This window comes from Phalangium opilio, unplaced genomic scaffold (genome assembly GCF_054372755.1).
Source record: "Phalangium opilio isolate 3A_F unplaced genomic scaffold, DU_Popi_V2 ptg000232l_1, whole genome shotgun sequence".
Taxonomy (NCBI): Eukaryota; Metazoa; Arthropoda; class Arachnida; order Opiliones; family Phalangiidae; genus Phalangium; species Phalangium opilio.
In genome coordinates this window covers 882322-902172 of record NW_028324223.1, presented here as the reverse complement: position 1 = coordinate 902172, position 19851 = coordinate 882322, and the positions used below count along the sequence as shown (strand labels likewise).

General features: G+C 39.1%; 3 protein-coding genes across 4 annotated transcripts; 1 reads left to right on the top strand and 2 right to left on the bottom strand.

Annotated features, from left to right (window-relative positions):
* The first annotated feature begins 679 nt into the window (after positions 1-679).
* Positions 680-6811, top strand: LOC149612688 (glucose dehydrogenase [FAD, quinone]-like). The gene is made up of 9 exons (XM_089858288.1): positions 680-825; positions 4392-4594; positions 4669-4858; positions 4922-5053; positions 5214-5335; positions 5402-5572; positions 5635-6130; positions 6196-6421; positions 6525-6811. Exons 1-9 carry the CDS (start codon positions 726-728, stop codon positions 6658-6660), a joined length of 1776 nt encoding a protein of 591 aa, XP_089714414.1. The 5' UTR covers positions 680-725; the 3' UTR covers positions 6661-6811.
* A 325-nt stretch (positions 6812-7136) lies between these two features.
* LOC149612687 (WASH complex subunit 3-like) lies at positions 7137-9253 on the bottom strand. The gene is made up of 3 exons (XM_089858371.1): positions 9156-9253; positions 7396-7880; positions 7137-7339 (listed from the first exon to the last, which is right to left on the bottom strand). Exons 1-3 carry the CDS (start codon positions 9204-9206, stop codon positions 7243-7245), a joined length of 633 nt encoding a protein of 210 aa, XP_089714497.1. The 5' UTR covers positions 9207-9253; the 3' UTR covers positions 7137-7242.
* Positions 9254-11609: 2356 nt separating this feature from the next.
* Positions 11610-19690, bottom strand: LOC149612686 (chromosome-associated kinesin KIF4A-like). 2 transcript variants are annotated; one of them, XM_089858370.1, is made up of 20 exons: positions 19359-19690; positions 19153-19241; positions 18816-19067; positions 18428-18621; positions 18262-18345; positions 17200-17461; positions 16612-16722; positions 16325-16500; positions 15963-16262; positions 15749-15807; positions 15534-15663; positions 15223-15396; positions 14478-14581; positions 13970-14114; positions 13240-13536; positions 12878-13027; positions 12623-12791; positions 12291-12547; positions 11847-11923; positions 11610-11774 (listed from the first exon to the last, which is right to left on the bottom strand). In XM_089858370.1, exons 2-20 carry the CDS (start codon positions 19220-19222, stop codon positions 11675-11677), a joined length of 3111 nt encoding a protein of 1036 aa, XP_089714496.1. In that variant the 5' UTR covers positions 19223-19241; positions 19359-19690; the 3' UTR covers positions 11610-11674. The 2 variants fall into 2 exon arrangements, with proteins under 2 accessions (XP_089714496.1, XP_089714495.1); XM_089858369.1 differs by having other exon boundaries at positions 11610-11777; positions 19359-19687.
* Positions 19691-19851: the final 161 nt, after the last annotated feature.

The following is a 19851-nucleotide window of genomic DNA, read 5'->3' as shown; positions in this document are numbered from 1 at the left end:
TTCTGTGTTCTCGTGGTGGTTGCTTGGTAGAATGCGGGACAAGTTCCTCAAACGCAGACACTCTCTAAGAATATTCCCAAGTCTTTAATTAATTTTATTTTAAATACTAATATAAACATAAGCTTTCGTTTAAATAACTTTTGTCGATATGGATTTTACAGTTTAAAATTGTTAAAAGTATACTAACTAACTACCGTCGAATTATTTTCAAATTTTGTTTTTTAAAGTAAGTTGTTTAAGTTTCTGTATTTATTCATTTATTTTAATTTGATTTAAAATATTGTCAAAGTTATATAGTACCCTATACAAATACAATTTGAAAGAAATTTTCTAAGTGATTCGATGCCAGTTGAGGCTGTTGACTTACGTAATTAACTGCTAGACTTGTAAAATGAAAATGAAAATAAGTTTTTTTTCTTACGGTGTAATTTATTTATTTATTTACTTGTCAGTCTGCGCTGTCACTAATTAGCGGAAACTTAAGTCAAATTTAATTGTCTAATGTAGCGTGACGTTGACTCTTCATTTTTTGAATAGAAAACAAACGTTTTTATTTGTTTTTCTTATCGGTAAACTCAGTCAGGCAACCTCAATTTCGTCTTCTTTACAAATTTGGTAAATTTTATTTCAGGTTTTCAAACTTTAATCGGAACGGCTGATAAATTTGAATAAAGATGGCACCGGTAGAGAAAGTGACTCGAATCGTTGGTGGTCATTGGGTCACCATGTTCATGACGTTCATGGCGCTGTCATTCATGAGGACTTACAATAACAGTCTACCCAGAACCGTCAAATCATTTGCCAAAGAATACGACTACGTCATAGGTAAGTCTTCTTATCTACTAATGGCAGTCCCTGGCCCGTAGCCCTATTAATTATTACTACGTCATGCTACTAGTCTATATTCTTCCATTAATTTTGAACAGTGAAAACTATAGAGTACTGACAGTCCCTCACCTTTGACCGTTATTAATATTATTACAGTGTTCAAAAGTCGCCAAGCGTGTGCGTAGTATCACGGGTATGATCCGCCGTAACCTAAATTTCCGGTCCTTACCCCTTATCAAAACATTATACAATTCTCTGGTTCTCCCCATATTTGATTTTTGCTCCCCTATTTGGTCTCCCCATCTTAAATTGGATCTTAATGCCTTACAAAGGGCTCAAAACGCTTACACTAAGCTCCCCAACAAACATAGTTCCTCTCCAGCATCCCGCCGCCTCTCTTTGCTAAATATTGACCCGGTCCACATCCGTCTTAAAATTAACAACTTATGCCTTGTCCATAACCTTATCAATGGTCACCTTGACATTGACTTCTCCCTCTTTTTCACCAGAAATACGAGCGCGAATACCCGTGGTCACTCTCAAAAATTGGTCAAACCACGAGCCCTAACTACCTTTCGGCAGACCCATGTTACTAATACTGTCATTAATGACTGGAACTCCTTGCCCCCTAGCATTATTGCCATTACCAATAAATCTCTGTTTCGAATTAAACTCTCTGAACATTTTAACGGTATGATCTAAACCCTATTGCGTCCCCGTCTTTAGTTATTTTTTTCCATTATTTTTACTAAAGTATTTTCATTGGTTTTTTAGACCTCTGTGTCCTAGTCATTATATACTTTATATATATATCCTAGCTTTATATACTTTATTGTCACGGCCCTCTCGCTATAATCGCCGTCTGCTCCTAAGACACCTAGCTGTCTTTGCGGATGTTGTTGTTGTATCAAATAAATAAATAAATAAATAAATAACATTAGGTGCCGCTACTCATATTCTCGTTTGAATGTATTATAATTTTCAAAAGGGCAAAATTTTGAAAAGGTGTAAAATAACTTAAGTAATAGATAGCGTTTGTACGCGGTAGGGGTTCAGGAAATGGATAAAAGTTCAATTGAATTTTATTATTTTCGATATTGTTTATTGCCCGGGGCGCCCAGCCTAGCATCTTCCTCAGCATCTTTCTGCTTTTGACTTTATTACACCTTACATAGATTTAACGCGTAATGCCAATACTCGATAAATTCGATTCCACATTATTAAAATTCGACTTGAAGGAATATAGATATTTACGGAAGGGTTAAAATAAACGTCCTAAAATTTGTCTCGGAGCGAACAGAACATCCTCAATTTATCTCGAATAGACTTCGATATCTGTTGCCACGGTCCCACGGAAACTAGGCAGGCCCTCATTTTATTTTTAAAATAAAATAAATATTTTTAATCTTAAGTCAACTTTGGTTTAGAATTCGTACACGAAGTAAGAGGTCCCTTTAGTTAAAATCCTTGAAATTTCGGGGGCCCGACCGAGAATCTCCGTTGATTCCCTCGAGATTCCCTCTTTATATTTATCCCTCGTTAAGTAACAAACCTTGAAAAGGGGGGTGGGGGCCAGTCCCCTTTAGCTTCTGCTTCTTCCATCCCGGTTGCCCTTGAACGTGAGTAATTCCTCGACTTCGTAAGTTCGTAAGTCCAATGTTAAACGCTTAGCGTCTGTCGGATTAACTATTTATTATCCTCATCAATTCCGTTACGAGTATGACACTGAATAAACCAGGAAACTTTGAATAAATACTTTCCCTTTCTACGCTTAAAAAGGCGCGCAATTTTTCCTCCTTTTTTCCCGCGCTTTAATTTCCACGCGCTGACATAGGATGAATTTGTTTTCATTCATGATTTCACGAGACTCCCGCTATTTTAATTCACGCGCCAATTTTTGTTCTTTTCGCTCGCTTTAATTTGGCACGTGATGACAAGGCGGGAATGTATTTCAATTCACGCGCCAATTTTTGGCGCTAAATTTTGTTCTTTTCGCGCGTGCTTTAATTTGCCACGTGGTGACTAGGCGGGAATGTATTTCAATGCACGCGCTAGCTTTATTATTTGGCGCTAAAATTCTCGTGCAAATCAAATTTCTAGGTACTTGTCCTATTTCTATAATTTAGACTATACTTTTAAAGTGTATTTAAAACGTCACTTTATTTCCTGCGGGTTGTCTATAACAGACTAAACCAAATAATTCGTTATGGAACTATGAAATGACGTACTCAGACTTTTACGGCATAATTATAGGTGTCGTTTCGAAGCCCTACAGACATTAGAGTTGTATTCTTTTGGGTTGGACTTAATTATTCTAATATGTATTCAAACTCGAAGCGATTACTAGAAGTAAAATTCCTTGGTGTTGAAGACGAGATGTGTCAGTACCCCTTTAGCATCAATTTCGGTTGATTGGGTTGTAGCATGAATCTATATAACTATGAATATACAGCTGCGTTACGCTGTCTAACCTCTCGATAAGGTTTGGGCGGGGCTTAGCGAAAGGAGACATCAGTCACGTGTCTGCTAGTGTTAGGAGCGGGAGAAGGAAGGGGGAGTCCGGGGTTGTGTAAATTCGAAACGTCACTTCCTCTTGTCTCGTGATTGGCTATTAGAGCTACGCAAAACGCGTCAAAGCTAGGAGGGTAACACCCAAACCAAATCGACATGATAGAAGGGGCATATGACAGAGCTGTATATTCATAGTTATATAGATTCATGGTTGTAGTAGGAGAACTTTGACTTTTATTTTATTTCTTTTTTGAAAAATCTCCCTCCTTGACATAAATGTAGGATTGCGGCGATATTTAGGCCCGCCTAACTTTTCGGTACTGTTCAGGGTATTTCTTATTTAGTGTTAAAAGGCTTTTCCCCCTACTAGGAGGTCACGTGTTCCTTTTCTCAATCTCCGATGGTATTATTTCGTAATAAAACAGCTGGCTACGAAATGAGAACGAACCCTAGTAACCGTCAAACCTTAATTTTCTTTTAAACAAAAATTCGACTAGATTTTTTTTTACTTTATTCATAAACGGTGTTTTTTTATTTTTATTTTATATTTCTCTACGACCCCTTTATTCCCAACAAATTAACCTTACAAATCATTGAGGTTTAAAGAGAATTTGTCAGTTTTTCCCACCGATTTTGAACAATTTTACAAATTTTATAACAATTTATATTATAGTATAGTTTAACCGGTTTTGTAGAATAATCTCGCGGTTTTCATATGGCGGGAAAACACCGAGCTAGTTTTAATTAAAATTTGGAAAGGAACCGCGTGATTGGTTGGAATTGCGCGTGCAACATCAGGAAATTCTCGCGCTGTTTTCTGAACACGTGGGTTTTACCCTTTTTTAAAAAATAAAAATAAAAAATTAACCTGCACGTGCTCGGAATTCCTATTAGTTTCGCGCCGGTTTCATTTTATAATAACCTATACCGATGGACGGGCTTGGAAAGGGTTGATTTCCCGTTGAGGAAACTAGTTTTTCTCGATCTTTCTAAGGTTGTATTAATAGCCCGGAAGTTGGTAAATAATTTTTTTAACGTTTTTTAACCTGTAGTGGGTGCTGGTTCGGCCGGTGCAACGGTAGTCAATCGTCTCAGCGAAGACCCCTCCATCAGAGTGCTTCTTCTGGAAGCCGGAGGTCAACCCGATCTGGTCAGCGAGGTCCCTCTAATGGCCGCCGAGTTGCAGACCACCTACTTGGACTGGGGATACTTTACCGAACCCCAAGAATTTGCCTGTCAAGGAATGGTCGAGAAAGTAAATACAGACGAGATACCAGAAGTTCGTAAACTAAAGTGGGCTGAAAAACAAACGGTTCTTTAATTTTGCAGCGCAGTCGATGGCCCAGGGGGAAAGTACTAGGCGGTTCGAGCGTCCTCAATTACATGTTGTACGTTAGAGGTAACCCCAAGGACTACGATTCGTGGGCCGAAACTGGTTCTCCCGGTTGGAGTTGGAAAGAAGTCCTTCCGTACTTCATCAAGTCCGAAGATAACAGAGATCCGGACATCGTGAAGAATGGTGAGTACTTTCCAAAAAGATGTCACGAAGATTCTGGTTGTACTTAGATACGTTTAATTATAGGTTACCATGGTGTCGGGGGTCCTTTAACGGTGGAAACTGCCCCGTATTCTTCGCAACTGGCGCACGCCTTCGTAGAAGCGGGAAAACTCTTGGGATATCCTAATGTGGACATCAACGGTCCCACACAGACAGGTAGACTCAGGCATGTAGGGAACATTTCATAGGCGACCTATCCCTTTTTCACCTTTGAACCTAACTTTTGGCGGCATCTGTCTCTATAGGACACGGTCATTTTCAACCCCCAAAAATTGTTTCGAAATCTGACTGACCAGCTTGTCTTAAATATTTGTAGGTTTCACGTTGCCTCAAGGTACCATTCGAAACGGTCATCGTTGTAGTACGGCCAAAGCTTATTTAGCTAGCGCTAGGGACAGACGGAACTTGAACATTGTCACCGAAGCTATGGTCACCAGAGTAAGTTCATTTAGGCCTAATGGACTTTAACTTTCAATTCTTTTTTAATTACGCGTGCTAATTTAGATCTTATTCGATGAGAGGAAACGGGCTGTGGGTGTCCAGTTTGACCACGATGGTCTCAGTCACGTCGTCAATGCTAGGAAAGAGGTCATCATGGCCGCTGGAGCCATTAATACACCGCAATTACTTATGTTGTCCGGAGTGGGGCCAAAAGACCATTTGGAACAGTTTGACGTATGTCATCTTCTTCTTCTTGACCTTTAGTTGATCTTTCTGTAAATCTATTGTTCTATCAGATTCCAGTTATCGCGGACCTACCGGTTGGTCTTAACCTAATGGACCACGTGGGTCCCGGAGGAGTCCATTTTACCATCAACGACACTGTCTCGATCGTTCCAACTCGTTTAACCGAAATGGAATACATGTTCAACTTCTTCAAGAACGGTAAAGGTCCTTGGTCGATTCTGGGCGGCGTCGAAGGTCTCGCATTCGTCAAAACGAAGTACGTTAACCAATCGGAAGACTTTCCCGATATGGAGTTTCATTTCATATCGGCCACGCCCTCCTCGGACGCCGGAATCACCATTAAAAGGGTGGCGGGTATCACCGACGAGGTCTTCAACGAATTGTACGAACCGTATCGACTACAGGACACGTTCTCTTTCTACCCCGTCCTGTTGAGGCCCGAAAGCCGAGGATTTGTCAAATTGAAGTCGGCCAATCCATACGATAAACCCCTTATAGACCCCAAGTACTTTTCCAGTCATCAGGACCTTCTCACCGTCGTAGAAGGTAACACGATTCAATTACTGTAACCTCCTATACGATTCTATTTAACCATACGCGTCATTGGTTAGGTATGAAAATCGCCATCAAAGTTGGTTTGGCGGAACCGTTTCAAAAATGGGGTGTCCGCTTGTTCGACCCCATGATGCCCGGTTGCGAAGATTACAAACCAAAATGGGGCGACGAATACTTGGCCTGCGTCGCCAGGAGTATCACGGCCACTACTTACCATCCTTCCGGTACTTGCAAGATGGGTAACGTTAATGACCCAACCACGGTAGTCGATCCTGAACTAAGGTAAGACGCGAAAATCTCCCTTAGATTCGCGGTGTGCTCCTTCGCAGTTTGAAATGGGTACACTTTATTCTGATTGGTCTTTCGATTTCAATGACGTCTGTAGGATAAAGGGCCTATCAGGAATTCGAGTGGTGGACGCTTCCATCATGCCGACGATAGTGTCTGGCAACACTAACGCTCCGGTCATAATGGTGGCGGAGAAAGCGGCTGACTTAATACGCCAAATTAAAAGCGTTTAAACTAATTTTAGGACAATTACAATCGTGCAAGAATGGCAGCAGCAGTCGCCATGACACTTTAAGCTACTCAATCAAAAACTCTTTCATTCTAGAAAACCGGTTTTTTTAAGAAATGAACACGTCATCGTCATTCATTAATGTAAAAACATCATCACCCACATGTTTAATAAATTCTGTCTTATAGGAAAAACGTCGTAACTTAGTCTAATTTTGCTTAAAAGATACGTGGTTTTTGCCCCGAGTTATATTAAAATAGGCCTAAAAATTAAGATTAATTAGAACGAATTTTTATTTTTTAAGTAACGTAAATTTTATTTCAAACATTTTTTTGTAACATCGACTAGACTTGGAAAAACTTTCAAAAAAATTTCTTTTAGTTTTTTTTTTTTCAAAATTTTCAAAGTTAGTAATATATTTAAAATTTTAGCAAAGTTAATTTAATTGGCATAGCTTAATGTTATTTGCAATTAATACAGTTTATTTTGCAAAATGAGTTTCAATATTTGAAACAATTTGACAATTCTAATCTCCTTAAATATTTTAAATTTTGGCATTAAGTTAATTAATTACAATTAATTATAATTAATCACTAAATTCGCTGGAATCATCAGAATTCTCATCACTGGGAGGAGATTCAATTCTAGAAGATGGAGAATCAGGTGAGATATCATCAGGTTTACTGCAGAAAAATTAAGTTTAAGTACTTAATTTTAATCATAATTAAACTTAACTTACTCCAATATATTTGCATCAACCCCTTCTGAGGTCATTTTAAGTTTAACAGCACCAGGAGGAACCCCCATGCTGACCATTTTAAAATACTTTGCGTATCTTGGATCTTTAGAGTAAGTTGTTCCTGTGGCATTCTCCTTAACTTCCTCCGTAATTTGAACTTGTACAGGTGGAGGGGGAGGCGGCGCTGGTGCCTCGGAGGAAGGAGACCCTCCAGAAGTTGGTGGTGGAGGCTGTTCCTGAGGTGGCACCACATTATTTGTACTCTGAGGAGATGTTTCACTTTCCAGATAGACATTTTCCAAACCAGGTATGGAAGCTAGTTTATTTTCTAGGACACAGATTGAGGCCTCCAATCGTTGAATTCGTTGTAACATATCCTCCAGTTTGCCATCACAAACAGTGGCGAAATTATTTAAGAATGATGTGGTTTCAATTAGGAAGTGGTTTAAAAAAGCTAGAGTACGTTTCTGGTGAATGGGTCCAACCTTTAGAGCCGAATAAAAGAAAAATACACTCTCATTAAAGTTCGCAGGCTTAGAAGGGACTCTAATCTACGTTTTATAATAAATAATAAAAATAATTTTAGTTATTTTAAGCTAACAAACATAGTGATTGTACGGGGAACCCGAACCGGGAAGTCGGGGATCCCCGGTTTTTTCCAACCCGACCCGACCCGACCCGGCCAGTCAATTTTGAAGTCGGGTTTAAAAAAAACGGGGTGGACCCGAAGTAGAGGGTAAGCTATTATTGACCGTCGCACTTTGTGATACAGTAGATAGGAACTCAAATCTGATTAGGGCGAGCTTGAATATTTAATTTTTTTCTGTCTCGAGGCTTCGAAAGCCAGTAGAAAACTGATATATGTCGGCAATTTCATGGTCGTCCGTCAAACGCCAATGTATACATGGTGTGTTAAGTTGCGAGCAATTGATTTCAAAATTGAAAAAGTGGTAGAAGAGTTTCACGCGTACCAGAAACCCCTTTCAGCCACTGCCAAAGACATAGGACAAGGACAATTTGGAAACTTTACAGATGGAAGTTGCGCCTGTTCTGGGACAATTAGTTACCCCAATCCCTCCCACGACGTTCTATCAGATAGCAATGATATGGCAGATTCGCCTACTATTGGATTCACTAAAGCAATGATATGGCAGATTAGCCTACTATTGGATTCACTAAAGCAGTGATAACTTGGAACTAAATTACTGAAAATAAATTCCTTGCATTACATAGTACATAGTTACTATGTATAATTTTTTAGAATATGTTAATTACATTTATATTGTTAAAAAGGAAAACCCCGACCCGACCCGACCCGACCCGATTTTCCGGGTTTTTTTCGCAACCCGACCCGGAACCCGACCCGACAAAAATCTCACCCCGTACGAGTTACAGTAAACAAACATTAATTAAACATACCGAGCTAATTCCATAACTATTTAATTCTTCTTGGCAACACGAAATTTCACTATTTTCCACATATTGAAATGCCCCGAATTTAATTAAAAGGCTAAAGTTAATTAATTTAATCGTTAAATAAGTGCCCGCGTTAATTTTCATAATTTAATCGCCTTTAATCAAGTTCCACCAAATTTTGATGGAAAATATAGCCAAGGCTTAAGGAAAAAATAGGTTTAACTTTAATCCTAATTTTCTTTAAATTAAAGCGGTTTTAAGATACGTATTTTTTTGAAAGGGGATCTTTTAGGGACGTATATAAATAAATTTTAAATTAATTGGGATTAAAATAAACGTCAAACCTTGGTATAATCCACTCCGGGTCCTACGAGAGGTAATCCGTCCGAATCCATGATTGGCGACTTCCTTTTTTTGCCTTTGCCGGCCGAGTAGGGTTTATTGTAAACCCTAGCTCGTCATCCCACACGGAGCAAAAAAAAAAAAAAAAAAAAAAGTCTATTTTGGCCGGTTTTTCCGGCCAAATTAGCCCAAGACTATTTTGGCCGGTTTTACCGGCTAAAATAGCGGCCATTGCCCCGATCACTATTATAGCCGGAAAAACCGTCCAAAATAGTCTACGAGTAGAGTAGAGCTATTTTGGCCGGTTATTCCGGCGTGGGACAAATCCGGCCAAAATAGCGGCTCCCTAGCTCAGGGCTATTTAGGCCGGTTTTTTACTGTATGGTAATTATCCGGCCAAAATAGTCTTTGCCGCGCGGGCCACACTATTTCGGCCGGTTTTTTACTGTATGGTAATTATCCGGCCAAAATAGTCTTTGCCGCGCGGGCCACACTATTTCGGCCGGTTTTTACAACTTAGGCGAAATTAGCTGCCCTTTACTCAAGGACTATTTAGGCCAAGCTATGAGGCCAAGTTTTACGGCCTCTAAAATTTTTCGACCAAAATAGTCATCGCCGCGCGGCCAAGACTATTTTAGGCGGGTTTTAACTCGTGGGACGAATCAAGCCAAAATAGCGACCTTCCTAGCTCAGGGCTATTTTGGCCGGTTTTTAGTAGTAGTAAGAGCATGGTAAGAGTAAAATAACGATACCTGTGTGACATGAAATTAGCCCTCATGCTTGTAAGCACGAGTCGAAATAAATAAATTATATAATTATTTTATGTATATCACCATACATTAAGAAACCTCATGCTCGAAAAGTGTAATTATTTACAAGATAGTGCTCTTAATGATTGTTTCCAATAAACAAAGCCATTATTATTATTATTATTATTATTATTATGATTCTACCATTCTACTTCACCTGTCTGTATATATGTGCCAAATTCCGGCTTTTATTTAATTGAAATTTACATAAGTAAATAGCAAATGCTTTTATATCTTAATAAAACCAACGTGGGATCATAGCTTTAGCCTCTGGTACCATCCTCGCATACTTTATTGAGAAACTTCGTCTGCTTATATTTTGACTCCACCCACAAATTCGATCTCTAGAAGTAGTTATATACAGGGCCGGAAATAAGAAATAATTGTTATAGGACATGTGTCCAGTGACCCCCTGTTTGACTGGAAAATTTATAGGACATTGTCCACTGGAGTGTGCAAAAATGGTGTCGCTTCTCCATAGTCAAGGTATCAAAACTTCGGAAAATTTATAGTCAAAATGTCCAGTGACCCCCTTAGTTTTTAAAAAAATTATGGGACATTTTAAAATTTTATTGGACAATGTCCAGTGTCCTGTGCTTATTTCCTGGTATACAGAATTTGTGGGTGGAGTCAAAATATAAGCAGACGAAGTTTCTCAATAAAGTATGCGAGGATGGGTAGTGAATTTGCTACCTTCAACGTTCTTCTCACATAAATCCGTTTTTAATAAAACCTAACTTTCTTAATATAATTTGTCTATTTTTATGCCTTCTCTTTTAAAAATAAAGAAAATGCAACATAAATAAATAGAAAATGCTTTTATATCTTAATAAAACCGGAGCCTCCGCAAGAACGGATATCTAGTTTACTAGGGATTAGTTGTAAGATGCCTAAGTAAGTATTCGCGCGTACAGTCCCCCTTTTAAAATACAAGGGGGGGGGGACGTAAAACGAGGCCCCGGGCTATTTCGCCTCCTTTCCTCAGTCGGAAAATATGACTGTAATTTTAGTCATTCGCGTCGCGCTGACGTGCACGAGTTTTCAAGAACCAATGAGATGCTGGCTGGTTGTAATTTAGAGGCGGCGGGGATTAACTCCGGACCTACGTAACGTTTGTCTTAGGTACCAAACAGGTCTGCGACGAATGGCAAATTAATTCCCCTCGGTTACTCTTCATTGGGGAATTTAAAATTTAATTATTTTCTTTTTGTAGGAAAACCAATATTTGATTGTTTCATCAGAAATAATATCCAACAGCGCAATTTAAAGGGGCTGTCCGACCCCTCTCTTTTTATACAAACCCCACGGGCTATTTTAAGCTCTATGAGCAAGTCCGCCCCTTTATTTTAACTAACAGCTGAAGAAGTTCTCCCCACTAAAATAAAATACCCTGACCTTTTCAGGCCTATTTTATAACCCTTTGACCTTTCCATGTATAGAGTGCTGTCAGAAGCGCCGGTGTGACGTCACCCATGCTGTTTTCCCGTAAAGAAAAACGGTAACTGTCATGGCCGCCCATTGCTAAAGGCAGACTCGTGACGTTTAACCTTGGATCTGACGTCAGAACTGACAGCACTCTATTATAGTGATCAGTAGTAACCCTTTGTTATTCCGCGACACGAACTCATTTGAAATGAAGAGACGATATTTGTTAAAGCATTGAAATTTTTATTTAAATTAATGTAAAAAGTGTAACATGGACCAAGTGAGGTTTATCTGCGACTAATGGGGGGGAAAAAACCATTGTCTCCTTTTGTCCTACAGATGTCTAAAACAGGAAAGGGTGTGGCCGTTTGTCCAAGGTCACGCGGACTTCTACACCAATGAACATCGGATGATTTCAACATTTTACAACCGAATTTGTTGTTTTTTATTCAACATTACCTTTTTCTATTTGTCTCATGGAGAATAGTTTTGTTAGCATTGGCTTTCATGAACGTCGTGTTTTCGACCCCGTCGGACTTCAATAAAAAGGTTAAAGCATTTATTAATTAAGCCTTAATTAGGTTGAATTAGACTCAATTATATCCTTGAAATAAGGCTAGAATTAGAGTAAATAAGGCGTATGTCGCAAAAACCCCCTGGCCCTCGGCTCGTCAATGTCGCAAAAACCCCCTGGCCCTCGGCTCGTCAATGTCGCAAAATCCCCCTAGCCATCGGCTCGTCAATGTCGCAAAAACCCCCTGGCCCTCGGCTCGTCAATGTCGCAAAAACCCCCTGGCCCTCGGCTCGTCAATGTCGCAAAAACCCCCTGGCCCTCGGCTCGTCAATGTCGCAAAAACCCCCTGGCCCTCGGCTCGTCAATTCCCAAGTAACCAACTAACTTACCTGAACATTGTACTCATCCGTCAACTTCTTGATGGTTTCTCGCGACTCTTGAGCGGCTTTCTTCATCTCCCGATCGCAATCGCGGTGTTCTTTCTTTATCTGTTCGAGGCTCGATCGAGCTTCGTGATAATCCCGAGTGACGTCATTTTTCTTGGAGATTTGTTGCAACAGCATCTCGAATAAATAAGACAAAGCGCATTTGAATTCGGCCACTTTGCTCAACTCGTTCCATCGACTCTTTTCGTTTAACGTCAAATCTAAGCGAGCAAACAAAACATACATGAATGAATCTAGTTTAGCGCGCAGATACTCGGGAGCACGCGTGTCCGTACCGTCCGATCCAGTCAGCATATCGTGATGAATGGCTTGTATGCTCGACGTGAATTCCTCCATACTTTGTTTAATTCGTGAAATGTCTTGTTCGATTTCCAACCTTTTTTTCAACGTATCCGAGGAATCAACTTCGTCCAAGTTGAAGGCGGTGTCACCCGAGATGCGTTTCTAACCCCCCCAGAGACATCATTAGATATTCATTGATGGTATAAAGAAAACTAATTAACCCGGAGCAATTAGCGAAGGTTAAGTACCTTTGAAGGCGACTGAGACAAGTCTTCTAATTGTTCTTGCAAGTTTTCGAGTTCTTTGGCCAATTCAGCTCGGTTTTCTTTAAGAACTTCGATATGTTTTCTGGCTTCAACTCGGTTAACTTCTACGTCGATCTCTTGGTTCAACCAGTCCTAGATATATAACTTTACTTAGGACTAACGGCTCTGCGAGTCCAGTTTTCTACTACTCGAAACTAAAAGTATCGGGACTGGCCGAGTCCATTTTTCTACTACTCTTAAGTTGAACTCAAAACTGATGTAATCAGGACTATCACAGAACCCCGTTTTTTTATCCAAACTGAGATTAACGATTAGTAATAAACGAAACGAAAATACGTTCTTACCTTGACACGTTCACTCAAGTTGGCTTGCGATTTTCCTCGGAAGGTGGCACGATCTTTAGCGAGCGCAGTTTGCTTAGCCAACGACATTTCTAGTTTCTGTTTGGCCGATTGCGCGGCTTCGAGTTTCCTCTTGACTTGAGCAATTTCCTCGTTATTTTTACTGACCAGCATTTTAGTCTTACTTTGTTCGTTTTGGAATCGGACATCCTGCGTTCTCACTTTGCGTTGAAGTTCCGCGATTCGTTTCGACTCTCCTTGCATTTTACGCATTAAAGATACTCGAGCGCTCTTAAGCTCCTAGAAAAAGACAATCGAACGACGACCAAGGCCTCAGAGACTATTTTAAAGCGAATAGAGCTATCTCGGAAGCTTTAGTACGACGCCATTTTGCGGGCATAGAAGCGAAGCGGCGTACCCAAAACATGGCCGCCCATTGCGGACCAAAGCTATAATAAGCCCATGACGTTTTACCCAAGCACTGTCGTCACAGCAGAGATAGCTCGATGATTTTTCTTTGTTTCCTTAATTTTAATTTCCCCTAATAATTTTTAGGCCTAAAGTTACTCGTTAATTGCTAAGAGAGATATCGTAAAGACGCCATTAAACACGTACTCAGTCAATACGCTAAAATAAACCGATTTTAACGGAACCTTTCTTATTAAACGCCTACCATCTTAAATTGCAATGGAAACTAAATAAATAACCAAGTTATATTAAAAGCGTGACTTGCCACGATTTCTTTCTCCAATTCCTTCTTCCTCCTTCCCTGTTCTCTCTTCATGGACAGCAATCGCGTTTTCTCCGCCATTTCCTTCTTTAAAACGGCCATCTCACCTTCCAACACTTTGATCTTTTTCCGACGCTCCTCGCTCATCCTTAAATAAAAGTGTTTCGTAACGAATTAAATTTAATTAAAAACAAGTTGGGAAACCAAAATGAATAACCTCTCCTACGAGTCGAGACCGAATTAATAAGAGGTTTTTCTCAAATAATTAAATATCATTGAAATTAATGCTTTTAATCGGCAGTAATTTACCTTAATATTAGTTAAATCGTTTTAAGAAACTTTATTCATAAAATCATTTTAAACATAGCTATTGTTGACGTTTTAATTCTAGCGTATGCCTCTTTAAGAATCTTTGGAAATTTAGGTATATAAGTTAGGCGATTAATTCACGATAAATGATAAGAACACCCGCAATTGCGGCGATGAAATTATAAAATTCATTGCAACTCACTTGGCGGCAGCGTTCTTGGTTGTTGATGGCACTTCGCCGGATATCTCCACGAGTCGCTCCTTCTCCAATCTATTGATCTCGGATTGTAATCGCTCAACGCGCACCTGCAACAGTATTATGGCCGGGTTGGTTTGAAGTGATTCGCGATAACAGGAGGAAAGGTTCAAAAATATAGGATTTCATAGGAGCGGAGCCTCCGAAATGAACTAGGCCCATGCATGTCAAATTTTATGTGGGGAAATATCCAGTTTGTTAAGGAAAATATTTTCACCATATACGTGTACGAGATGGCGCTTATATTACCGTTGTGACAGGGGTCTTCCTTAAATTATCGTTGATATTTTTGGGGTCAGTCATAAAATTTTTATGATAGAGAAAAGTTTCATCCTAAAATTAACGTAAATGTTTTTGGGGCTATTCATTTTTTATTGAATCTTTCGGTTAGATTGTATTGATGACAACAAAATAAATTATTTCAATTAAAATAATTCAGTAAGCCTAATATAAACGTATACTTACAATCCGCGACCTTGGCCCAAATACTTAAGCAGTCGACAGGGTCACGGGGTTGAACTTTGTTTATTTTACGGTAATGATATAAGCGCCCCCAAGCGTAAAACCACGGCGAACTAAATTGGTTAAAAAAAATATTCTCGCTTCGCGACACGCATGGGCCTAGTTCATTTCGGAGGCTCCGATAGGAGTTATAGGACAACTGGGCTTCTTCGAAGTCCCTTTAGCTTACGTTTTCTGCCTCAGTTTCCTCTTCCCGTTGGTCATTGTCATTTTGGTAACGACACAGCAAGATTTGCTTCTTCTCGAGGTTATCTTCGACGGACTGCAATTCTTTGCTGATGGCCACGCTCGCTTCCAGTCGCTTCATATCGCCACCTCCGCCGCTCGCCAAAACTAACTCGCTCTTAAAATTAAAATAAATCAATATGATTAAAGTTTCGGGGTGTGTGTGGGGGGGGGGGGGCAATCAGACGGCGGCAACTCGACCCCGCTCCTCGAGAAAGGTCAACAAGAGGAGGTGGTGGTGGTACTACTACTCACGGGGTTGCGTTTAGGATTCGGAGTCCGCTCATTAACAACGTTGAGAGTCTCGTCTATAATGGGGGCCAATTTCATCTTGATGGCTTTAACGGCGTCTTCGTTAACCCCGCTCACTTCATTGATCGTTTCTCTGCATCGAAGAATAAATTTAAATCTCTACCTTCAACGCGAATGAGATATGGAGACGCGAATAATAAACAAGAATTCAAACTAACTCGTAATGTTTGGCGAATTCTTTGAACTGCCGTCTCATGTTGTCTCGAGTATTTTCTGCCTGTTTGCGAAATTACGACAGTTAATGTTATTAAACAATAACAATATATCGTTATTGAGGCGCGAAAAACGATAATAGCGGCGCGCATCAATAAATAATAATAGCAGCACCCTAGTCTGCGCGTAGGATATAATCAATAGAAAGATAATACTCACGCATATCATTCTGCCACAGAATCCGGCAATTTGGTTCATGGCATGTTGCAACTCCTCTTCGACTTTTCTCTTTTCTTCCTCGAGTTTATGCAATTGCTCCTTGAGGCGACTGTTGGTGGGGTCGTGACGGGAGACGGGCGAATTGCCACCGTCAGAGTCGCAGGCAGGAGGAACGCTCAAAGTATCGTACGCGATGTAGACGTCCAAATCATCTTCATCTCCATCTTCGACTTTAACGGGCTCGTCTTTCAAGGGACATTTGGCGCGATGTCGGGACCATTCTGTTTCCATCGTCCTGATCTAAAGAACACCAAAGTAATTACTCCCAGTTATAAATGAACAAACCGGAAATTGGTTCCGACCTGTTTTTTAAGTTCCTCAATTTCCAGTACTCTGGGATCTTTATTAACAATCGGTTGGTTCTTGATCTTTCTGGCTCTATCGGCGTATCGGAGGGTGTTTAACGTTTCTTCTAAATTAGTATCGGCGGGACTGACGCAAGCCACCATCACCGTGTAACTATTACCTCCCAGCGAATCTTAATTGAGATTAATTTAAATAGAGACATTCAAATTATGATTTAGCGTTGTTCGTTTTACGAATTTCAGTAGGATAAAGATGTATGCCTATCAATTATTAAATTAAATACCTTGTAGAAGTCTGGTTAGTTTCGAATCTCGATAGGGTATGTGCGAATTTCCGTCACAGAGGGCGCTGATGACGTTGCCAAGTGCCAATAATCCCTTATTGATGTTAACACCTTAAGTGACATTGAATTAAAATTTTAATTAAATTATACTTTTAGGACCAAATATTAAATTAGTTAATACATTTCAGGGCCAAACATTAAATTTAATGATTATTTTTTAATTTTTAGTTAATTTGCTCAACTACTCGGGCCCTAATTGTCGTAACCCCAAGTACTTAGTATCACTGGAAAGGGGAGAAATTGGACTATGAAATACACTCGGAGGACTTCTAGTAGAACCAGAGTTATAATAACACTCCAAAGTTGCGTGTCAATAATATTTGCGCTATATTTTTGCTATTTTGCTTAATTACTCAGTCCCCAATTGTAATTGTAACCCCAAGTATTTTGTATCGTCGGAAAGGGGACAAGTGGGACTATAACATACTCTGAGGACTTGCCCGTATCTCTTATAGAACCAGAGTTATGACGCTTCAAAATCATAACCACATTTTACTTTATTCCAAGAAAATCCCCGTTATCTCTCACCTTCTCTGAATCTGGTTCCGGATGCTCCCGTTTTTTTGGCCCTTTCAGATCCGGCTAAATCGACCAGATGAAACTTGGAGGTGCTACAATCGTCGGTATCAGCCTTGCTTCTTTGTTCCATGGTTAACGTGAAGATGGCGTGACTTCTCGAGCTAGATTCGTTCATATTAGTCGATCCCGTCTTCCTATTGGCCGTCCCGCGTTCCAAAAGGGTCAAGACGTCCTTTTCACATTCAACCGATAGTTCCTTCACGCCACTGATCTGTAAAATGTTAGGGGAAAAATACACAAGTAATTATTAAATTAGCTGACAAGAAAGTCACTAACCTTCCCTGACTTGGATAAAATATTAAAATTCTAAGATTTCCCAGAATTTCCCCTGACTATTTTTAAATTCCCTGATTTGAAATTAAAAAATGCCAAGATGTCCCAGCATTTTCCCTGACTATTTTTAAATTCCCTGATTTGAAATTAAAAAAATTCCAAGATTTCCCAGCATTTTCCCTGACTATTTTTAAATTCCCCGATTTCAGTCAACTCCACCTAGTGGCATTTGTTTAAACTAAACCACAGCCGTGACTTTTTGGATTTTAAGCCCATTTTTGAAGTCCCTGATTTGCTAAACTCAATAAATTTCCGCAATAAAAAAAAAAAAAAAAAAAAAATCAGATTTTCTGACACTTCCCTGACTAGTTTAAAATTACCAAAATCCCCGACTTATTTCCCTAAAATTCCTAAAATATTTCCTGATCTTTTGACTCCATTCCTAAATTTCCCTGACTAGGTTAACATTTCCTGATATTAGAAATTCCCTGACTTATTTCCCTAAAATTCCTAGAATATTTCCTGATCTTTTGACTCCATTCCTAAATTTCCTGACTTGGTAAAATAATAAAATTTCACCACTAGAATGAGGTTCACTAATTTAAATTTTTCCCTGATTTGGATAAAATTCCAAAAATTCTCAAAATTCTCAGAACTTTCTGTACAACTTTTAAACTCCCTTAAAATTCCCTGACCTTTACTTCCCTTTAAAATAATTAAATAATAGTATGATCTCACCTTAATTCCAGTGAAATCCTCGCGTATATGAACTTCTTTGACACCGGACGGATTGAACAAATCATAAATACTTTCATTATAAATCTGTCCATAATTAAAAACATTAAATTAAAATTAATAATTATTATAATTAATTAGATAAAAAGTTAAAAACCCATTCACATACTTCTAAGAACGAGACTCTAATGGTACAGATATGAGTTTCATTCTTCAATGCGGTCAATTTGAAAATATCCGCAACGACCCGTGGAATTATCCCCTTCTGGCTATCGGTACAGATAGTCTCAGAATGGGCCGTTCCCATCGTAAAGGTTTTCCCCGAACCGGTTTGACCGTAAGCCAAGATGGTAGCATTGTATCCTTATTAATTTAATTTAATCTCAATTAAATACTAAGCCTAAATAACACTAACAAGAAAAGCAAAGTTTAATTTAATTAACAAGTTAAATAACATTCTGAATACAGAATTAATAAGCCTAATTTATGCCTAACAACTAACTTAAAATTAAGCCTAACGTAAGCCCAACAAACACAAACTATTAAGGCTTTAATACCTTTAAATATGGTTTGAATCAGTTTTTGCCCGCATTTCTCGTAAACTTCATCCTGTTTTGAATCAGGTGGGAACACGTGATCGTATGTGAAGCATTTGTTGACATCAGGAAGGGAAACCTGATTTTGTGCCTTTGAAAAGTGGACAACTATCTTGGCACCTTCGTTGGTTTCCCTTCGGACCAGGGGACGCGAACGGACTACAACCTTTACTGGAATAACTTTAAGTTCTTCCAGTGCAACAGTGGTTGTTTCTATTGAAATTAAAAGGCATATTTTTAAATCAGATTTAATTAATAATTAAGTTAGATTCGCGTTAAAAATTAATTTAAACGATACCAGAGTTGGAGCCCCTAGGAGAGACTCGGGTAACTGGAGTTACTGCCGTTGATTTGAATGTGCCAGGCATTGTTAAATTTAGTTTACCACTAAAATAGTACACAAGGGTCGGTTAAGAGGTTTAAATGGTAATAATCAAGGCCCAATTAATTTTAATTAATTAATTAAAGTTAATATAAACAGGATCAGAAAAGCTTACTGCTTACCTAGTTCCACAATGCTTGTTAAGTACAAAAACTTATCGTCGCGGTTTAAAAACAATGATTTACATGAATATTAATTTAAAATACAAGCATTCTAAAATTAAACTAACTAATTAATTAATTAGCTTTAGTAAAATGATATTCGATCTAGAAGCGTCAGACTCAGACTGCAGGAAGCAACTACCAAACAATTTAACATGACTTTTCGAAGAAAGTTCCCTCTGAAATTTTGAAATTGACTTTTTGTTTTTTTTTTCTATTCGTAGCGGTTTTTTTACGGTTAGGGCTGTATATAAACTCTAATAAGATGGCCTCCACTGTCGTCTGCTACGGTGCGTTCCAGAGAATCCAGACCACTGACCAGAGGGTAGTACTCAGGGCCGGAAATAAGAAACTTTTCTTATAGGACATGTGATTGTGCCCAGTGAGTCAGTGACCCCCTGTTTGACTGGAAAATTTATACTACATTGTCCACTGGAGTGTGTAAAAATAATAT